Source organism: Polypterus senegalus, chromosome 1 (assembly GCF_016835505.1).
Source record: "Polypterus senegalus isolate Bchr_013 chromosome 1, ASM1683550v1, whole genome shotgun sequence".
Classification (NCBI taxonomy): Eukaryota; Metazoa; Chordata; class Cladistia; order Polypteriformes; family Polypteridae; genus Polypterus; species Polypterus senegalus.
In genome coordinates, this window is record NC_053154.1 from 241,071,243 (window position 1) to 241,095,373 (window position 24,131).

Below are 24,131 nucleotides of genomic sequence, written 5' to 3' on the forward strand. Positions count from 1 at the left end.
GTGATAAACCAAAGATTTCAAATTTTGATTCATCAATCCCAAAGACCTTTCTTCCAGTCTGTAGTAGTCCACAGGCGTTATTTCAAGGTCTTTTTTTTCCTTTGAAGAATGGCTTTCTTACTGCCACTCACCCTGTCAAACTTGCAGCACAAAGTCACAGTAGAAACTAAGATTTGCTTTTTTCGACCACTGTTAGGCTTTGCTTGAAGCTGTTGTGCTGTGAGGCACCTATCATGAAAGTTGGTGACCCTCAGAAACTTGTCTTCTGATTGGGACTTTGGGTCTACCAGATCTTTTTCTATCAGAGTTTTTTCCAGTTTCCATTTGTCTTTGGAATGTGTAGGACACCATACTCATTGACACTTTGAATAATTTTGTAATTTATCTAAATGAAAGGCCTACATTTCTAAGGGTAATAGTGCCGTCTCATTTAATTTATTAATTGCTGTTTTCATGCCATTATCACTGGAGTTTACTGGCTGTTCACATCTACTGTAGGTATGCAAGTTTCTCAACACACTTCATATGTACTATAGCTTTCTTCAGGCCCTGAGTGATCACCATGATTTATTGTCACATTTAAATTTGACTTAGACTTTAGGTGCATTTGGTTAAGCGTACATCTTAAATAAAACTAATACTTGGCATAGAGGAGGTGGGAAGTTCTTCACAAGGACTAAGGTAACGTTCAGTCTACCTTTAAGAATCTATACTTTTGGTTGTGACTTAAATATTAAATAATTCCAAAATATGAGGGACATTCAAAACGTTTCCGCACTCTTTTAACTCTGTTTATTAAGAATTTCAAAAACAAATTACATCACTTTTCTACATCGTCACCTTTGTTTGCGATACAATTTTACCAACGTTGTATCAACTTATTAATGCCAAATTACTCCTCCTCCCGCCTTCACTATTTCCAACGAAAATATAAAAGTGCAGAACTTTTTGAACGTCCCTTGTATTTTATTTACGTGTAGTCTTTATTTACATCTTTCTTCAGCACCTAATTTTCCCTGGGTCTAGTAGGAGGATAGAATCATCATGTCAAAAGAAATCAAAAACAATAGTAGCAACAACCACTATTTCTTCTGTCCATAAAAGATTTTATGTGCCAAAACCAAAAGAGCATATTGGAGCACAAGAGCTGGTCAGAAAAGCGCACTTTAACCTGTTAGACTTTCTACTTTAAATGCACATTGACAAGAGCAGTCTGCCAACATGTGATGAAACATAGACTAGGCTTTAATAATTAGGTCTAAATAAGCAAGTGCATAGTAAAATCCACCAAATACTTGGGTTGTTATATTTGAGGAGTATGGAAATGAGCACAGGAAAATTAATTGAAAATTTTGTCCCACTGCTTGTGTGATATGCCCAGCATATTGTGCAGTATCATTCAAACATACAAGGTCATCAAAAAGTATCCGGTATCTGCGATTAGTTCTATGTTGATTAGCTATCAAAGAGTTATTAACCCATTTATGAAGATAAGTAAGTGCAAGAGATGTAGTGGTTGTGAATTTTAGGAACATTATGGTGAATAGGCCATGAGTTCTGGCATTAACACACTGTCTGCTCCAGTAAAATTTAATTCTGTTTAATTTTGAACCAAGTTGGATTTATGGAGAGTGGCCTTTCTCAGTTCAGCTAATATCAAACATGGTATCACACTTTCTATACTTCATATGGTGTCTAAAAATATGTAGATTTTTTCTGTCTTTGTTTTAGCCTTTTAAGAGTAGGTACATACAGTATTAAGTCATTTTTTCACATTTTCAAGAAATAATTTATTTGTCAGCAGCTTAAAGATACCAACTTCATAATTACATGTGAAGTTTACATTAGGAAAAAAGGACTTATATGCATTTTTTAGACAATGTTTGTTGTGATAAATCACCTTTAGTATTAGAAGCATCTAATTCTACTGAAAATATGGAGCTAAGAATTTGGATGTCTTAATAAATGAGTTGAAGTAAATCACAGTTTAAGTGTTTTAAGTGCTTCTTAATTTTAAAAATGACCTTGGCCACTGCCTTGCATATTTTTTTACAATTCATAGGAAATTGTAATAGCTGTGGAATCACCTGAACTTGTCTGAATTTTTTTATGCACCGCTTATGCAGCATTTAACATTCTTTCAGCGTTCTTATATTGTTTGAAATTCATTGTCTTTTAAAAATCTTTTCATATTACTTCAATAGCTTTGCTATTGTGTCTTGAGACAGACTCTTCTGTGTGTATGACATTATGAAAGAACCGGAAAGCCCTTATTCCTGCAAGACAGAAAAGTGTCTGGTGGCTGTAAATGAATGAGGTGCTAGTTCAAACTTATTCCCCGAGCTGACTGAACTGGGATTTAGTCCATGTGTTTCTTTGTTTCGTTAGAGTTCTAGATTAATTTTAGATCTTAAAAGTTAACATTTTATGAGTTTTTTTGATATTTATTGAAGCGCCTCTGTCTTTCACTTAACATTTTTGGGAAAGTTTTTGCCTTTTCCTTTTTGCTGTTGTTTGGTTTTAATTGGTGACTTGAGAAAATATTTATCATGCTTCTTTACATCCAACTATGGGTTGTTCAGCTCAGCATCAAGTCTTTACTTGAACATTTGACACTTTCATCCTGATTGATATCTTCAATGTCACCCCATTGTGTACGACTCAAATACTAAATTAAAAGCCCTTTTAAATTGACTGAAGCTTTTTTGAAAGAGCAGATATTGATACAGAGATTATACTATTTTTTATAAATCTGTACTAATAAAAGGCAAAGCCCTCACTCACTCACTCACTCACTCACTCACTCACTCACTCACTCACTCACTCATCACTAATTCTCCAACTTCCCGTGTAGGTAGAAGGCTGAAATTTGGCAGGCTCATTCCTTACACCTTACTTACAGAAGTTGGGTAGGTTTCATTTCGAAATTCTACGCGTAATGGTCATGACTGGAACCTATTTTCTCCATATACTGTAATGGACGTTAGCCCGATGGCCGTGGTGGGCGGAGCTGCGTGTGACATCATCACGTCTCCCACGTAATCACGTGAACTGACTATGACTGCAGTACGTAGAAAAGAAGGAAGAGCCCCCAAAGAGCGCTGAAGAAAAACGGCAAATACTTTATTCGTAAGATACAAGTTTAATCAGAAGACACGAGGTATAAACGAGACTTTGGATCACTTTGTAACGGAGTTAAAATTGCTGTAGCGAGAAACTTTTAAGTGCCGGGTCTTAGCTAACATTAAATAATGCCGTGGACATCGCTTGATCGCATGAGATAGCACAGACACAGCTCAGAAGCTTTGATGCATGTACTCCGAGCGGCTCATGTGAACTGACTATGAACGCAGTACACAGAGAAAGCAAGACCTCTAAAGAGCGCGGAGAGTTTTGCTCACGTGAACGTGTCTGCAAAAAGTGGCGTTTCCTGCACTGCAAAAATACTATAAAAGTCGGGCTGCTGGCGCGCGCACGCGCGTGCGTACCTGTGCCGGCCTTTGAGACGCTGACTGCGCTTCTGCCTTAAGTGAAAGTAAACACTTATCATTTTTTTCCCCCTTCCCATGAGCTATAGCCCAGACAACTGTAAACACGGGATCCCATTTCTAGACCGTGGCAAACTAACATTAAGGCGCTTCGCACTTTCTTTTACACGTATATGATTATGAAGTCATCAGGTTGGATTATGAAGACACGCACAAGAGTGGAGGACCGACAGTGCCATCCCGGACAGTTAATGGCAGGGCCATCTCTCCTGTCTACACGAGACCCACCGCGACACTCATATCATCAGCGAAGACCTCTCTACACTATATTAAAGAAAAAGGCAACTTTCCTTTCTTTACACTTTTTTCCTTTTATCCCAAACCAAAGCCTTTCTCTCTTAACACTGCAGAGGACACAAAACTAATTTTCTTTAATTGCTGGTAATGCTGGTAAGGCACATTACCAGAGGCAGATATTTGGACGTTCACATAGAAAATGTAATTTCTATACCACAGCCGTCGTGTAGCGCCTTTCAAAAGGGATCTACTACCGAGAGATGATCCATATACATTTTAGCTGCTGTTAGTACTACTTACCTGTTGTGTTACACCGTCTTTAAAATGTAGTTTACCCGAAACCACTCCAGTAATGCTCAATGTAGCTTTACTTCTTAAAACGTTAATGTTTTACTGTTTAACTTATAGACTACATTTTATTATTTTTCCCTTGCACTCAGTGACCAAAGCTATACACACACATATAGACACATACATATATATATACACATATATATACTGTACCTGTGTGTATGTATGTATGTAGGTGTATGTATATATACATATATATATATATATATATATATACACTTATCTACATTATATATACACACACATACATACATACATACATACATACACACACACACATATATATAATTTGTGTGTGTGTATATATGTATGTATGTGTGTGTATATATGATGTAGATAGGTATGTATATATATGTGTGTATATGTAGATATGTATATATGTATATATATATATATATATATATATATATATATATATGTAGACTCAAACCGATTATAACAGCAGCAATCCAAGCTGTGAGAAAACACTAAAAAGGAGGCGTGTCAGACGTCGTGGTACATTTTCTGATGCAGCTAGACGAAAACAACTTCGTGACGCTGCGGCCAAATACACAAAACAATTACTTTGACAATCATGTTACGTTATTTTCAAAATATTTCCCTTTCTTTTTCTTTACTTCTTTAACACACTACTTCTCCGCTGCAAAGCGCGGGTATTTTGCTAGTATATATATATGACAGCAACACTCATAACAGTGACAAAACAATTACATTGACAATCATGTTACATTATTTTTAAAATGTTTCCTTTTCTTTTTCATAACTTCTTTAACACAATACTTCTCCACTGTGAAGCACGGGTATTTTGCTAGTGTACTATAGTTATCAAAATCATTGAATCATAAACTTTCATTGAGATTGGTGCTTACCGATACTGTTTGATTGTTAAAAGGTTCAAAAACCGTCACTCTTAATGATATCTTGAAGTTAAAAATAATGCAATATGTAATTTAAGGCGGGGGTTATACTTCACGCAACGCATGCTGCAGCGGACGCTCCTGCTACGCAAGCGTTGTACTGTTTATACTTGCGCGCATACTTTACTTAAATCTGGAGGGATCCACCAGGTGGCAGTGCAAGATATCATCACAGTGAGAACAGGTTCGGCTTCGCTGTGTTGTGAATTGCCTGGAACACCCATTAAATTCTGATGACACCTTACCGCAATATCTCTGAATAGGATATTTAATGATTAAATCCATCAGTCCATTTCAGCTAGCATTGGGCACGAGGCAGAAACAATCCTTGGACGAGGCATCAGCTCATTGCAAGGTGAATAGAAGCACTCACATACACTAGCGTCATTTTAGTGAAACCAAATCTGCATATCTTTGGAAGGAAACCGGATCACACTGAGGAAACCCAGCAGGAAAACATGTAAACTCCAGGCAGGGAATATCAGCGACGTGACTCCCTGCAAGACAGCAGCGCTAACGCTCCGCCATGTGTGTAATTCTTAACAGTATTCATTATCCATCCATCCATTTTCTAACCCATTGAATCCGAACACAGGGTCACGAGGGTCTGCTGGAGCCAATCCCAGCCAACACAGGGCACAAGGCAGGAACCAATCCTGGGCAGGGTGCCAACCCACCGCAGGACACACACAAACACACCCACACACCAAGCACACACTAGGGCCAATTTAGAATTGCCAATCCACCTAACCTGCATGTCTTTGGACTTTGCTCAATGTGGCAATCTATAGCTGGCGATCCGCTGCTGTCAGGACCGGATGGAAGACCTAGAAAAAAAGATGGCACAGAAGACGGTATGTGAGACTTTTAAAATGTATCTATTGTGTCATTACGATCGGGAATATGCGACGCTTGAATATAAAAGCACCACGAATACATCTGTATGTCAGTATTTTGCTTTACCACATCGAACCATTCATCAACTTCAAAGCATGCACGCCGATCTCATAGGATCCACAAAGCGGCTTTCTATCACATGTAAATAGTAAACAAGGACTCTGACGTCACATTCCAACTTTTAGCACACTTCTCCCCCCAACTTTTTGCTGGTACTGCAACTCGCGCACGCATTGCATTAATTTCTGATGACCTGCTCAGAATATGTATCAAATGAACACTAGGAATGCGTGGCAGCCATGATGCGGGAACGTATGCGTTCTGAGCGTGAAGTATAAACGAGTTCTTAATATAGTTTATACAACCATATGAACATCAAATAAATCCTCATCTGATAGACTAGCAAACCACCCAGGATTGTTTCTCACCTTACAGCCAATGCTGCAGGTATAGGCACTGGGCGACCAAGACCCCAAACTGAATAAGTGGACTAGAAAATACAGTAGATGAATGAATGGTTAGATGGTTTTATACTTTATTATGTCCGTTCTTTGCTAGTAATAATCTGCAGTTTTATTTAAGCCTAAAGTATTCTCTGAACATACTGTATATAACAATATCAGTAATATGTTTATAATTAGGGCGGCACGGTGGCGCAGTGGTAGCGCTGCTGCCTTGCAGTTAGGAGACCTAGGTTCGCTTCCCCGGTCCTCCCTGCTTGGAGTTTGCATGTTCTCCCCATGTCTACGTAGGTTTCCTCTGGGTACTCCTGTTTCCTCCCACAGTCCAGAGACATGCAGGTTAGGTGCATTGGTGATTCTAAATTGTCCCTGGTGTGTGCGTGTGTGCCCTGCGGTGGGCTGACACCCTGCCCGGGGTTTGTTTCCTGCCTTGTTGGCTGGGATTGGCTCCAGCAGACCCCCCGTGACCCTGTAGTTAGGATATAGTGGGATGGATGTTTATAATTATTGATATTTCCACTATGTTTTTACTTATTTTTCATTTTTGTTATTGTTTATTACTTTACTGGTAATGTCATTACGTTGCAATTTTCTATCCATGTTTTCCTTTAGAAGGCATTATTCTCCACAGTGACAATCATGAGTATACAGTTTACCTTATGTGGCCACAGATGCAGCTTGATACATCATGATGTGTGCAGGTGATGCACTTGAAGCCAGCACCACTATGCTATAAAAGTTGGTGGCTCGCACAGAGAAGCATCTGAATTTTGTTCGTGCAAAGAAGTCTTTGTTAGGGACATAGCAGACAAGTGGCAACTAATATGAAAAGAAATAATGAGTTATTTATTATGATTAAAGAGTTTAGTAATGTAGGTAAACAAAAAAATAAAAAAACAAAGTAACAGGAAAGAAAATCCTAAACATACTGTGTTTGCTTTCCATTTACTTTGTTTTGTAACTAAAGCTAGTGCCCTTTAATGTGTTGAGAGGATAAGCTAAAGTTTTCCTTGTAATGAGCCTGCTAATGATTCTGGCAATACTCTTATTAATCTCTCAAAATAGATGTTTAACTCTGCTGCTCACTAAACCTTTGTCCACTAGGACCCTCTTCTACTCATGCATAGCATAATGGTGCATACACATGCTAACATGAATCTGACTTATGATATTTCACCTCCCCACTTCAGTATCTTCACATGGATTTTGGTTTGAATGTTTCAGGGAAATGTGAGGTTGCCATTGATTTGTTACTTGATCTACAAACCAAACAAAGATTAAAAAAAAATCTTTTTCTTTTTTTTGTGAAAATAAGCAAATTTAAAGTATGAAATATGTATCACTTTGTTCCAAATGCAATTTGAATAAAAAAAAAGATGTTTCTTGCCGACAAGGTTATAGTTTTTATTTGATGCAATTGCCTAGAGTGAAAGGTCAGTGTTACATCACAACCTGGAATAATCAGGTACCTTGCTTTCCACATTGTCCCACTCAGATCTCCAAGTCCTTATGGTGTTCATGTGGAATTTCCAACTTATAAAGTTGTATTTCCCATCTATCTGATAGCAAATGAATACAGCATAAGACTGCTAGGTTCTCACGTACTCAGCAGTCTTGGGCCAATATATTTAGACCTCAAAAATATGAAGTAATGTGGTGAAGGGCATTTACCTGACAATTAAACCTGCAGACCATGACAATGTATTGTCAAATTTGTTCAAAAAGGAGGGAGATCAGAGTCAGGAGATAGTCATTTTCAGTTGCGTTCTTATTTAGAGCCGTGTTGTCTGTACATAAAAAAACAATGCTGTAGGTAAAGTTTATTGAATGCTTTCTGCTTACAAATCCTTTTTTTCATCCATTATATGAACACTCATTTCCCTGTATAGGACTGTCCAAAGCTGAAGCTTTTCTAAGCAACAGTTTGGAACAATACAGGGACCAGCCCAAGATCAGATTGTAGTCCACCCCAAGGCACATTCTTACACCAACCCACTTGCAATTGTTTTCACACAGTCAATTTAGAGTATTTATAGTGTATTTACCAATTGTGTGTTTAGATATACTAGACAAAAACTAAGAGAATAATGGTAGAATGTGGAAATTCCACAGAGACAGTGATCAGCCCAAGAATAGAACACACATCCTTGCAGCTAAGAGGTTTCTGCACTTTCGCCTAAATCATTGCACTCTTCCCAGTATCCCAGTAGCTGGACTTAAATTAGGGGAACTGTTTTGTAACATGATCAATGACAATTTATGAAATATGCTATTTGTAATCATCCATTTGCCCATTTGATGCTGGGAGTCCCAGGATAATTGATTATATGGCAAATATACAGTACCTTACATTAAAATTCCATATTGTCACATTATAGTATTTGAAAACAATTGTTTTGAATATACAGTATGATTTGATGAGGACAAGCCAGTTGTTTCACTTTGTCATTTATTAATTAACTAATGTTTCCAAAATATTGCTGATGTCAGATTTAGTACTGCTCTTAACGACACCTCATGGTAATGTGATTTGTGCATCTGCAGTGCTCTGTGTGAAGAAATGCTTCCTAATTTCACCAGATTCCACCCTTGCCTTTTGCTGAAAGTGTGATTGTAGAGTAACAACTGGCATCCACTGTATTTGCTCACTAAAAAGATGTAACTCCTTTAGTCTTTACTTATAGTTCATACAACATAGCCCCATAAGTAGTCTTGCACCTCTTCTTTGGACAGTTTCTAATGCCATTATATTTTTTTTACACACAGTAGTCCAGATGTGGCCTCCCAAGTATATTGTACTATAGTGTATAACCATACTTCCTATTAGCCTTATAAATTACTAGTATATCATTTCATAAGGTATACTTTCTAGCTTCATACTTCTTAGTGTGTAATTTCATTCAATATTTTATTAACTGCTGTTTAAGACTACATTTATTTAGTTTCTTCTTTAACATATGGGCCATGGCCTTACAAGTGATGACTCAAGAATATCTGCTAATTGTGTTTACATGAGTAGAGTCATAACCAGAATAGTTTAGTATTCTTCATTAGATTAAAACAATTACAAGATTGTAAACATACTCAATGTAGCAGTCACTGCAGTGCTCTGCAGCAGTTAGATCAGCTCTCTTATAGCTAATTATGGAGCGCACATTACCTTTGACAGGGTAATTTATGTTATCGGCCTGCATGGGCCGCTATATGGTTGTACTTTTCTAATTTTAACAGAAGTTTTACACAGGTTGTCTGTGAGTGAGATTACGTTTCCTTGTGTCAGATATTGCTTTTTATTTATCTGATAACTGCACACTTTAGTAAATGATATGTATGGTTGTTCTCTTTAATTAGTAATATGTATTTGAAATCGATGAGAAGTATTTGTCATTCCACTATATACATATTACAAATGTGAGAGAAAAATCATAGTACCTAGAGAATAAAATACACATATTGTAGATATGGAAGTATTGTAGCTGTGGTGTGGAAGAGGTGTAATTATTGTGTATAATAACCAAGTGGAGATTAAAACATGTTTTTCAGCATTATATACATGTAGAGAACTTTCCATATAAGTCTTCACAGAAAAATCTTAAGATTAGTAGCATTCTTGTGTTGTCCTACTTCTGAAGGCATATTTGAAGAACATAAGTTGATACATGAGGTGAAGTCAAAACAGATTTGGATCTAAATTGATTTGCTAAATATGACATTTCCAACAAAGCCTTCCGTTTATTTTTACACAAAGTTCAGGCATATGTTAGACTGAAAAAACATTCTGTATAAAATGGCAAATACAACATCACATGTCAAAGGACATGTGTGCTATGTGCCTGGTAACATGCAGTGTCGTAGTAACCAAGTGCTGTAAAATAAATACTGTAAGGGGGAGAACCATCAAAAAGCCATGGCTACACAGTAAAACTTGATTATAATTAAAGTGAATGTACTGTATTAATTTAAAAACAAATCAAATTCTTAAACAATAAGTTCATGATTCAAAGATGAAAAACCCAAAAACAACAGAATAAAATCAGGAAATTCAAAATACTAACAAAACTAAGTAATCCAAAATCCAAACAAAAGGTTCAAAAAAACAAACAAACAAATAAGCATGCAATTAAAAGCAAATAATATATATAAAATGTAATAACAGACAGATAGAAGTGGATTTGTCCCCAGGGTGACATTTGGCTTTTACAAAACTCATCAAATAAATAAATAAGTACATAAATAAATAAACACAAACACACACACCAGAATGACAAAAGGAAAGAAAACTGAAAAGTAAGAAAAACTAAGAATAAGTAAGAGAAAGCTTCTTGACAAACGAAAAGAAACAAAAATACAAATAAAGTAAAACACAACACTCAAGGGCAGGACCCACATGACACCAAGAATACCAGGATGGTTGTGTCCATGAAAAGCAAATGCAAAAAAATGGTGAGATTGTGACCTCAATATTAAAATATATATTAAAACAAAGATAACAGCACAGATTGCTGGTATTTGTGAATTCTGATGCATGGTACCACTGGTTTGACTTTGTGTCAAATGAGCAGTTGCTCATGGAGTCCCAAATGAGGCACATTACCTGCATTGTGAGGTAACGTCAGTTATGGCACTACGGCCATGTGGAGTGATCTGGCTTGCAGGATCCTCTAGGTTGAGGACCCGAGTGGCTAGACCAGGCCAAGGGGATGCCCACATAACACCATGCTGCGGCAGATAGAGGGTCATTTCTGGAGGGTGGGACTGAACCACATATCTGCCTGGGTGGTTGCCAACCAGGTTCCCAAACTGTTTCGTCATGTGGTGGGTGTGGCAATGTGCTGTATCATTGCATGCTCCCGAATGTGACTTGACCTGACCTGTAGATTAAAACATTAACTTCTCTAGTGTTTCAGATATGAATATCAATATTTTAAAGAAGGAGTAATATACTACACCAAGAACAAAAATGAATTACAGGTCACAAGGGTGGGATGGATGAACCAGGAGATAAATGTTAATTGGATAACTAGCAATGGTCAAAATGGAAGAACTGAAGTTGCAGAAACCAAATATAAGACAAAAATTGATCTCAGAATAAATCTTGCCAGGATTTGTAATACCAGAGGCTTTCAGAAAAGCACATGCTTTTGGAGAGCAATCCCTCTATCTAGGATTCAACAAAGCATGTTGTGCTAACTTATTAGTCATCATGTTAATGATATCATGCAATTCAGTAAAAAATAAAATAATAACAAAAATAAACGAAGTTTCAAACAGTATAAAAAGAAAACAATAATGACTTTGTAAAGGAAAACCTCAAACATATATTACACTTTTTTTAAAAATGTGTTGCATGCAGACAAGATTAATAACATTTCATAACATCGCAATGTTCTATGCAATCATACATTTCAGTGCCATATTTTCATTTTAAAAGTAATTATTGTTTTCATGTGCCATATTAAATAAGATGTTGTCAACAGAGATTATTACTTACTTACTTACTTTATATGAGCTTACACTGTATGCGCTTCCAATCAAAGTAGCTTGCAGGTTTCAAATTAAAATTTAATTTTAATCAATTCAGAAGCAATGGTGTGTTTGTATCTGTGTTTAAAAAAAATGAAACTGTGCATTGATTTTGAAATCAATAGGCAGTGGACAAATCAATTTAAATAGTGTGGGACTGTCTTTAGCTTTTTAGGAAAATATGGTTCTGAAAAGGATGGTAGATAATATTACTAGTTACTATACATACAGTATGTTTTGTGAATTTTCTTATTTAATTGGTCCCACAGTATTTTATTGTACTGCACTGGAGGGCCGAACCATCTGCTAAAGTCTGCCCTTGGAAGAAGGAATACAAAATTATCAAGAGCATCATGACATGAGCAAATTGGTGCTAGAAACAGTTCTTTCAGTTTATTTATTAACTGTATTATATGTAACTACAGACTTTAACATAACTCAATGCAAATTCAAAGTTAAGAGAAATATTTTCTTAGACATGTGAATGGGACAGTGCTTAGTCTCTTTTCCTGAAACATCCCAGGAGGCAATCCTGTGAGGTTGAACATTTTTAGTGGGGTTTTGGTTAGGATTATGACTGGCAATACCACAACAAAGCAAAATACTGTTACCTTAGCCCTTTACGAGTATCATTTTCCCAGTGAAAATGTATTTATTACTGCTATAGACCAGTGAAGAAAGAGTTTCTGGTGGGAGGTTAATAATGAGAAATGAATCAGTATGCCAGTAGAAGAGTTACAAAGATTTTAAGTACTAATTTGACAAGTGAGAATGCCATCCACTGGAAACTGTGCTCAATGGAAAAGTGAAAAATGTGGTGGTTTCTTGTCATTTCTTAGTTATGTAATAGTACATTGGAGATATTAAAGGACAGTGTATTGTAACAAATACAGTCAAAAACAACCAATTAATATTATATATAGTATTTTTAATGAAGCACTCCTTCAAATTGAAAAAACCATGACAGAGTAGTGGTCTTTATATAGTTAAATTCTCAGTAGACCGTGCATGTTCACAGTATAATGGCAGTTAATTCTCTGTCCCAAATCACTTCTATGACTGCATTTTAAGAGAATTCACCACTAACTTTTCCTGAACCACACTCCCATTCTCTATTATGATACAGTATACAACATTTTTATTTAGCTTCATTAAATTGGTTTAAAGCCAGTTAACTGATGGACTGCTTATCATTGTGACAGCATACATTTTCTTAAATATTCAACAGCTTTAATAAAGAATATGTTTAAAAACAGAAGGATGCACCGCTTCTCTTGGGCTTTCTCCTGATGTTCGCTTTGTCTGGGGGTGATAGATATCTATATTATTAATTTAGTTCAAACAAATGTCCAGTACACTATAACAGGTATAATATATATAGGTGGTGTACATCAGTCTAGCTTTCAACATTGGATTGGTTGTTTATTTCTTTATGTTGTCAGTTGCCATTGTCACAAAATAAATGCATTAAAATAAATAAATGATTGTACAGACTGAAACTAAACCTTAGTTTGTCATTTCTGTGACTGGCTGCCATTTATTTGTTTTTGTGCACTGATAGTTTGTATTTTGTATGGATTGTGAAATTAAATGTGGAGTTCTGCATTTTTTAAATAATAATTATAATAAGTACAGTATTGTGTATTTTGAAGGCATATCTAATTTATATAATGAATAGTTTTAGGCAATTTTTGTTTTGAAACAACCTGTTCTATCATTGCATAATTTAACCTCAGTATGCTTTGCCCTTTCTTTTAATAAATACAAAAGTAAACATTGAAACCAACTATATTCACGATTACTATTATCCAAGGTTAATACTCATACTTTCTTTGCAGTTTCTGTACTAATGTAGCAACATTTGGGTTCTTTTGCCCAGTTTTTCAGTGATGCCAAATCGCAAATATGAATTGATATAAATGTGAAAATCTGCAATATTTAAATAGTATATGCAACAGTTACTGGCTTATTAAAATCCCTTGTTTCTGACACTTTTTATATTTATCTAACAATATACAGAGAAACGTTAGCTGTGTTTGAATCAGCGTTCCAGCTTAGTCACATTTTTCAGATCCACCTTGATGGCTGCATGTGTATGTTGTCCTCACTAAGCAGGCATCTCGAACAACTGAGAAGGATTGATGAGCTTTTGGGGGCTGAATGGCCTATTCTCGTCAAGATTGTTTAATTGTACTGTATTTATTATGTGTAAATGATGAGTGACGCATTTTTGTCAGCATTGATTCACGTGTTTGTGCACACATTCGAACATTGTTGAAACATGTATTACGTGAATTAGCAAATAAGAACAGCCTGGGGGCGTAAAAGTGAGTTCGCCAGAGTGATCGCGGACTGGCGCCCCGTCTAGGGATACTTAGTGCATTACACTGTGCTGCCGAGACAAACGGCGGGTCCTCTTCTCCGAGAATGGATGGACGAACGCAAAGCTTTGAAATGTTAGTATCCCTAAAAGTTTAACAGGCAAATATTAGAAAGAATAATATATGTTTTGCTGTTAGGAAGTGCTTGCTGTTATGGAGTGCTAACAAGTCAAAGGTAGCAGCATTCCGTCTGCTTGTATTTAGCGATGCAGCAGTAGTTGACCTCAATAACACTGCGTCTTCTTTTGTAAAATACGTGGTAACTGATTAAATGCAGTGCTTTTACCCTTACTTGTTGATACATCCTGCCCTTATATGACGCCGGTAGTAAGCTGATGTGCTGTTATTCAGAAAGCGCCCCTAGCCAAGCACACATAGAAATACCATATGTGTAATGTTGTACTATTATCGGTAGTACATTACAATTAATAATAATTACAGCAAACATTCATTTAACCTTTTTAGTCAAGCTACATGATGCTTAACGACGCATTCGTTGTGTTGTGTAATCAATTTCTGGAGACACTAAGAATGACTTAAAGGGGCAAAACAACAATATTAGACTGTGAGTTGTCGGATTGCGTCGTAACTAAAGGGTAAAACCTGGTAGGTTGTCTCTTTAAATCATCGCTGCAGTGTTGACGGCTCCTCTAGCAGGGATGGTAAGAACCATTCTCAACTCTGCAGCAGGGAGCGTGACCGGTTAGCCTCACGTTAGCAATTGAAATGGTCTTCGTGCGTAAACGCACTGAGTCAAGCCAATTCCCATGGTTACCTGGTAGCCTCCAGTCCGTGAGAAAAAAATGAGGCAACTTATTAGGGTTGTTTAACAGCACTTAAAAAATTGAGCACGACTGTGTGGAGGATAGCTTTTTTAATCTATATATTTCAACCCCCCCCACCCTCTTCTTTATTTCTTCTGCAGAATACCGTGGCAGTTGCTTCCATCCAGTTACCGGTGACAGTTACACCTAGCAGCTCCCCGGCTCTACAATCTGTTGATAATAGCTCCACTTGCAAGCTCTTGTTTGTGGTATTTCGAAATGGGAAACTCTTTCCTAGCACGGGAAATTCATCCAATCTTGCAGATGATGGCAAACGAAGAAGTGTTTCCACACCAGTTGCTTTCACCAAATTAGGTAAGTGATCAAATGTATATTCGTTTGCATTGTGGTACAGTTACGATTTACGCAAAATGATTATTCTACTGGAAATTGCTGCTTATACAAGCCTGATTAGGTGTACGTTGTTTATCTAAAGATTGTTTTTTATTGATTTAGGTACCCACTGCATGCAAACATATAGGCTGCGTCACTCCATAGCCCCGAATCATTATTTTCTTTAATGGAAATGACCTCGTGCATGCAATACAGTTTTTTTTCTTTTCCAGTACACATGATGTGTATGATTTATTGAGCAATACTTTATCCCTCCAGTTCTAACACTGTACAATTATAGGGACTTGATATTGGGCGGGGTAATAGGTTTCTTTTCAAAGTTAAATCAGCTCACAAAAGCACCTCCATTACCCCAGCCCCCAAACACCATGAACGTCGCTGACGGTCAGTATAAAAGTAGAAAAAATAATAAAGCAGACGATTGAATGTCAGAAGTGAACTGTATATTTTAATTTTTTTCACATGCTGGCTATATTCTCCTTGCTTTTCCACGCAATACGCGTTCAATCTGTGCGCGCATGATGCGCCACTTAAGGATTTTCCAGTCCATTTCTCTGATTCAATTTGTTGCTTTTGTAGATGGGTGCAGCTTCGGGAACATCTCGCAGCCCATTACAGTCGCTCTCAGGCACTTCTCGTTGGGTGTAGACCCAATAGCAGCCCACTGGGATTTTGACCTTCTAGATGGACGCGGAGGCTGGAGGGGGGATCGGTGCCACATAACTGGCTCTGCAGGCAACATCACAACCCTTCGCTGCACAAACAACAATAACTTTGCAATCCTCATGGTAAGTAGTGTGTGTGTATGTGCGTATGTGTATACTGATGTACATACACATGTCCCGACTCTTATGTACTGTATATGTGGTTTACCCCGATTTTGGCCAAATACAAGTATGCTGTTTTACCTGTGCCGTTTGTTCATGTTTATCATGTGGGAAATTAATTGAGTGCTACTAAGATACGATCAGCTAGCTGCATTTAAGCAGAAATTATCAAAATCAAATTTCATTCTCTTCTTTATTTAGACCATACCAGGAAGGAACTTTACCAAATGATGCAGTAAATTGTTTCTCCCGTCTTTTTGGGAAACATGCAAGGGCTGTTTATATCCCGTTGCACGTTGTCTTCACTTAATCCTGTCCAAGAGTGCGTTGGTCATACTAATTAGTTGCAAATGTACCGCAATGGTGAATCGTTTAATAAAGGCAAGATATGCCGGCTGGGTTTATTATTATTATTATTATTATTATACGAAGGCACGGAGTAAATGGAAATTATTCTTTGTAAAAATTTTACTTGGATTCCGCCAGTGAAACGTATTGTCCAGTCACATTCCTCACTGATTATTTTGTGATTTTGCTCGGAAACAGCAGTGAATCTTGAAAGAAACAATAAAATAACCACTGGCGTTAAGCCATTTGTGGAAAAAAAGAGGGCGTTTGCATATTATTATGTAAGGATGCAGTTTAACCACGTATGTTTTAATTTAATTATTCATAGGGTCTGTCTATTGTTCATGATTGTTGGAAGTCGGCTAAATGTCATATTAGTGTTGTATATTTGTAAAGGGCAGCGGTGAAACCGGGAGCGTGTGCCTTGAATACCAAACTACTGTATATGCTGTTGTAGCACAGATGTCATCAAGTCATTTCATAGACTTGCCACATGATGATATGATATGACATCCTTTATAAATCATCCATTTTCGGTAGAAACTGCTTTATTGTGGGCGTGCAGCATAGATAAACAATGTTTAAAGCAATGGCTTATTATCCTGACATAAAGGCAAACAAGATTGCTTGGAATTATGTGCCTAAAAAGCTAAGTGATATCATATTGTAATTCAGTAAATGGAACTGACAATGATATTAATGATTTGAACTTTGAGGGCATGTCAGAACAAATTAAAAGAATTGGCTAACATAGAATTAGAGCTTTTACACCCGACATCTATGGTCTTTGGCTACCAGCATTTAAACTTGAAACTGATATTAAGAAAGATTGCCAAATAAGGCACATGTCAATGTAGTTGTTTCACTGGTCTTTAACTGAACAACAACAGTCAGCTGCTTTGTATCAGAACTGTTGCAAGGAAGGTTTTGCATGCCCCATGTTTATGAGGAATGTATAGTGGTGACACAAAAAAGGCACTTGTATAATTAATCCTAATTACTTTTAGTCCTTCATTGACTGTTGGAATACACAAGTTAAAAAAATCTTTATATGCTACTATTTTAGTAGATGTGAGTCAATTATGAACCATGTAACTGAGAATGAAATCAGTATTATTTGGTAAATTAGATAAGTCATCAGTGGATTTGAGAAACAAAGATGTGTATTACTTGATTTCATATGTTTAATTTATATGGGTCTTTCTCTCTCTGTCTATCAATTTGTCTAATTATCTATATGAATGTTGAGCAGTGTCTTTTTGTATTACAAATTCTTTCTTGTTATACCTGTGGTAAAAACGAACATTATAATTGATCAAAGAAGCAGAGACTGTATGTACTAAATCATTTGTAGGTTCAGAATGCATAGACACACACACATGCACACAGTTGATGAATCAAAGACTTTCCTCCTGCTTTGTGACTCATGCCACTAAGGAATGATTAGTACAGAACCTGAACTGAAGTTGAGATGCTTTCACGCAGCTGCAATAACAGTGAACATGTAAGAAGTGTTCAACTTATTTTTCTGTTCTGGTTATGTACAGTGAGAATGTAAGGTAAGAAAGATTGTGCTTATTTTTAATTAATACTTTATTTTAAATGTGATGCCTTTACCCAAGGTGACTTAAAAAATCAGGATGCTTTATAATTATTGACAGATTTTTTATTTTATGTTTTTAATTTTTTTTTTACAATTTGGAGCACAGGCAGGTGAAGTGACTTAGGGTCACACATTAAGTTAGCACTGTGAAAGGAACCAGCATGTTTATAGTTTAAAGTTCACTGTCTTTTACACTAAACTGCCTACATTGATATGTGATACTATATAAAATGTTAACATCTGATGCAGTTTGTTATACTGTCCATGAACAGTTTCTCTTGAAGATGATTTTAATATTTATTATACCTCAGTAAATCAGCAGGTATATGTGTTTCAAAGAGCATGCACAGGACTGGCATTTTCATATTAGTTTATTAAAAGATATTGATGGGCAAAACACTTTGAGAACTTTAGGCGTTAATACATGGAGAAAATTGGAGCTGAGGGTAGCCGATGAGTAAGTCTTATTTTCCAAAAGTAATTAATTTTTCCCCTATTGGCAATTTTTTTTTGTTCTTTGATTGATTTTGTTACATTCAGGAAATGAAAGTAAATACCATGCCCCTTCTTTCCCTGTTTTCTGGTGAACTTTTGCACCTCTACTTTTTAGAATGATTTTTCCATTTGAGCCTACAATTGTTAATGTCTAATGAATATAAACTAGTCAAATTTGGTTAATACACCTGCTGTTATACAAGGGACGTTCAAAAGGTTTTCACACTTTTTTAAAACTCTGTTTATTAGGAATTTCAAAACAAATTACATCACTTTTCTACATAGTCACCTTTGTTTGTGATATATTATTCACAGCGTCATACCAACTTTCTAATGCCCAATTACTACTCCCGCCTTCATCATTTCCAACGAAAATATAAAAGTGTGGAAACATTTAGAACGTCCCTCATATTTAAAATTGATTTGCATTTTATGTTATCTCTTTGAAACCTTTGGTTCAATGCTGGATTCAGAAGTTATAGTCTCCTTTATCAGTTTATACTGAGAATAAATTAACTGCATGCTGCTCTCATAAATTTATTGGTCAATTTCTTTGCATTAGCTGTTTTAGCTTTTTATTGGACTACATGGTCAATAATAGTTTTAACGTTTTCAACAAGGGCTAAAAGGATGATATCTTATATAATATCTTTTAAGCAGTAATATCATACTCAGTAAAGACATTTACAAATTTGAGGAAAAAAAGCAGAGATTTAGAAAAATGTTTAATATAATTTTAATTGTTGAGAACAATGTTTTCCATTTGTGAATTTTAAAGTAAAATAAGTAAAGTAAAATTGGAAATATAAACTTTGAATAATTTTAAGACTGTTAAAATTTAGACATTTAGATGTGATCATTTCACATTAAAAGGATAAAAAGTAAACAAAATATGAAAACTAGAAGTTATACAAGGTCAGAATGATAATGTGAATAATTTACCATAGCTTCACAATGTAATATACTGTGTTTTTTTTGCTTCCCTCTTATAAACAGTAAATGATTATTTTTGATGTGGGGTGCATGAACCATACATACATTAGTAAAACATAGACTACCCATACTGTATTTCTCAGCACATGCCAGCCTAGTTTCACCTTGAATCTAAAACAGCTGACCTGGCACTCAGAGAGCTCATGCCATTTTTTCTAGAGAGTTATTGCAAAGCATGGTGTGCCAGACAGAGGACTGGCATAAGATTTATTACAGAACTTGAATGAAGCATGAGTTGCCACATGGATGTGTACCGTCACCCTGTCTGCAAATAAACTCTCTTTGGCCTGTCTCCATTGCCTTTCCCTGCCGATCATAGGAACATCAGCATATAATTGATTAATTTTCTTTCAACAACTGTTGCTTATTTTACAATTTATAACATAACTGCCCAGTTTAATTGGTATAATTCAATAAGCCTTGATTTGTTTTTAAGTACTTAAATACAAAATCTGAGGTATAAATAATAATAATAAAGGCATGCAATATGTAAGGTGTTGTGTATTTGTTTTACATACCCATTACCACTCCCAAGAACATATAGTTGAATAGAGAATGCATTGAGATATAAGTAAATCTAAAAAGTGTCAATTATCTGAAATTACTAGTTGTTTCACAAGTCATGAAAATGCAATCATGCATACTACATGTTTCTTTCATGTGGTATGTAAACATTAAAAACTGTATCAAAATACTTTATCTAAAGAATTGTCTGTGATTGACATTGGTTTTAGCCTTCAAAGAAACAAGTGCTTTTGCTGTAGAATACCTTAATTGATACATTGAAAGACTAAACAGTGATGATAGTTTAAAATCTGTTTTGTGTTGTGTGTATTAATTAGATAGCTTGACAGAGCAGTTTATTATAGGACACAACATGTGTTTTTAACAACAAAGGCAATCACAAAAATTAATCTTTTGTACATAATGTGATTTTCTATTGACAGAATCTAAAAACCTAAGACATAAATCATGTGCGTAAAGATATGTAAATACATTCAGAGCAGAAAGCTCACATGTAAAAGGTGTAGTGTGAATTGGAAATATACATTATTAGTTATATTGCTAAAGTGGGCACCATTTTGACATTTATAAATTGATTAGACAAAATATATATTAGCTACCCAAAGGAGGCAAATGTAAAAAATGTTTTTGTATAAGTTGTAGACTTGTATCTTGGACAGTTTTTCCAGTTTTTAAAATTTTTTAAATTATGTCTGTATGTAGATTTGACATCTTATGTATGATGACCTAAGTCTTTCTGGTTACCTGTCAGCTTCATTGTATATTCATTGCATTTAAAATGCTGCATACTGAGTCTAATATTGCTCTTTTCACTGCCCTGCACAAATCATGACATGGATTGGTTTAAAAGGCCAGCCAGTCAGTTGTATCTGCACCACTTCCACTATTTCAAAAATGAATACTTAGAAACAGAAACCACAAATAGAGTGATGAAAGGTCAGTGTTACAATATGTGTTGTGATTGCTTGCAGGCGGAACAAAATGTTGCTTAGTAGTCTCTGTCTGCCTTTAAACCCAGGTACCTGTACAATGTAACTACTGTATATGAAAGTGGTTCTCAGGCTTAGCTGCTTCACAGAGATCTAGTGTGATTTTATATATTTTACTGGAGGCTTTTCTGCTAAGTATCTGATCTGCTTGTAGCATTCTAACACAGGGTGGTATAGTTTATAACTCATCTCATGCAACACTTAGCTGTCCCTGGCGGCTCCATCCGCATAGTTGTGAAACAGGGCAAACTTTAAAAATCAATAAAAAAAAAAAAAAAGTAATAGCTTGTATTGAGAAGAATTTATATTGATAGCTTTCATATCTGAGGACCTCTTAATATATAATATGTTTGGTTTTGTAATCTCTGGCCAAGTGGAAGGTTGTTACGCTCCAATGTCAAACATATCCACTATATTTGATTGTGTTCAGCTCTGACGAGAGAGTGTCTCCTGCATGAGGAGAAGAGCATGTGGCCGTGATATCTCTGCCAATGAGCAGGTATGCTGTAAAACACATGTAGCTGTGATCTCACTCTCACAAAAGTCAAACATTACTCTTTAACAATCTGTAGATAATGTCTGCTGAACAAACAGATATCTGTAGCTAAGCGGAGGCAAGGTACACTCCAACATGTGGCAGAGGTAGACTGACTCGAACGGAGGCTGGCACATAAGTGAGGATGACCCCGTCTGGCTCCCTCCCCTTGGCCCTCAGCCTGCCTCTTGGATTTGTGCAAATCAATCAGTGTCACAACCGAACTATGATATTTAGCGCGATGAGAGAAGTCGCAAAATCAAACGGAATGTTTAAGCAAATTGTAGAAAAAACCCTAGCAAAATCCGTTAAGTAGTTCTCTGGTGAAAATCGGACAGACATACAAACAGACAGATTGATGTTGGATTTTATATATATAGAGATTTGGAGATTTTGCTGTAGACCAGGTTTTGAATTTACTATGGCCCCTGTTTGTTGTAATACTCATTGTTGCATCAGTGCCATTCATAAGGTCAATAATGGACTCCATAAAATTTAGGTTGTTGAATTAGGTTGAAGGAAGACACAGTAATGGATGACCTTTAACCCAGAAGCCAGTGTTATCACAGTTGCAGAAAAAATTACAAGTGCCCACAGGTGCCATTTGGAAAATACTGTAAATACAATCAAATGATTGTGAACTGGCATTCTGTCTTTTGATGGACTATAGAGACTGTCTGTAGGTTGCATGTCTTGAAAGTAGAAAAGTTACATAAGAAGGGTCCCCTATATTCTACTCAGCTTGAGGATCCACATTTTGAATATACAAAATTCTGCCACCTTGTTCACTAGCTCCTGATATTTGGACAAAGCAGTAGGGGTGGTTTTGACATGAACTTGACTGAATATAAATGAGTCACAACAGTAGGTTATGGCAGTGGCACATAACCTGTTTGTAACAGATCAAGCTCAATTGAAGTAAAAGAGGAGTATGTTTGAAATAGCCCAGTGTGGGATTGGGATGAGTAACCATCACTGTAAACATGAACCCATGCTCTACAATATTATTGCCTTACATTGTTAGCTGCTCTTTGATATCTTTGGCTGAAAGTTATAGTTTATGCAGTTCTTTTTAATAAAGTATCTTATTGTCATCAAGTTAAAACTGGACAATAATACTGAACAAGCTGATTACCTTATTCTCAAATATGTGGTTATCATCCATTATGTAGTGTAATCAGATATTTCATGCTGATGTCTCTTTTTTGTAATGTACAACCCCAACAGCATTTCTTAGATTATCTTTTGACACCTTGCACTCACTATTTAAATGCCTTATGCTTCCAAGGCCACTTTCCTATGCACCATATGTTATCTCCATCCTCTTGAGATCTTTATTGCAGTACACAGCTAATCCCAATAAATACGCTAATTGCCACTTTGAAGGTTCCAAATACAAATTAGTAATATGATTTCAACTTTAATATTGTATAATAAAGCATTTTTTTTTTCTTCTGCTGTGGCTGCCAGTCTAATAGAAAAAATACAGATGAAAACATTGACTTTGCAAGCCCTCTGAGTCAACTACAATATTGTTTTCTTTAAAAGTGAATTAATCCATCCTTTAATCTATATATCTATCTATCTATCCTTCTATTCTCCAACCTGCTTAACCAGGTAAAGGTGTACAGACAGCACATAGTGAGAACTAGCCCTGAGTGTGAGACAACATATTGTTCAGCACACTGATGCACACAGCCGCAATCACCCATGCTGGGCAATTTCAGAATTTATCTTTATTTAACAGTTACATTTACCCTAGGTATTTTTAAAAATCAGGGTTTTTTATGTGCTTACAGTGTGCACCCAATGCAAGTGATTTGAAAGTAAGTCTTATAACAGTATGAGAAAATGGCAAAGGAACTAAAAGAACAAAAGACAATAACAAACAGACCAGTGAGAAGCTGCCAGAAATCTAAAGTAGAAGTAAGAGGCAGAAGTCTTAAAAAATTGCAGGGTTTTATGTGAAGAAGAGGGCTATCAAGAGGTGCATGATAGTAGTGTGGGAGTAGATCTAATGGTGTTATCAGAAGCTTATTCAAAGTGAGGTCAGCAAAAAGGTTTCACACTGGTTCAAATTCTTGCTAGATAAATACACTTTTGGCTGTGCCCCACTGTAACAAAACTCACATATACAAACACAAACATTCGATGATTATTTTGAAATGTAAAAACAATTTGGGAGTTTTTGGCTTGAGTTCATGAATCAGAAATGAATTCCATATTTATGCTTTTCCAGGCATGTCTGCAAAACATTTTTGGATGTACTGTAAGGAGGCTAGACCATACACTGGGTCTTCAAAGAAGAAATACTGAAGAACTT

The 24,131-nt window shown here is 36.1% G+C and overlaps 1 protein-coding gene across 3 annotated transcripts in view; it reads left to right on the plus strand.

Moving 5' to 3' along the window:
• The window catches only part of LOC120540126 (adhesion G protein-coupled receptor A1), a 671,523-nt gene that overhangs the window by 462,584 nt on the left and 184,808 nt on the right, over positions 1–24,131 (plus strand). For all 3 annotated transcript variants that reach the window (XM_039770625.1, XM_039770633.1, XM_039770640.1), the window contains 2 exons: positions 15,241–15,454; positions 16,073–16,281. In XM_039770625.1, coding sequence (XP_039626559.1) covers positions 15,241–15,454; positions 16,073–16,281 — 423 coding nt within the window. The remainder of the gene's footprint in view (positions 1–15,240; positions 15,455–16,072; positions 16,282–24,131) is intronic.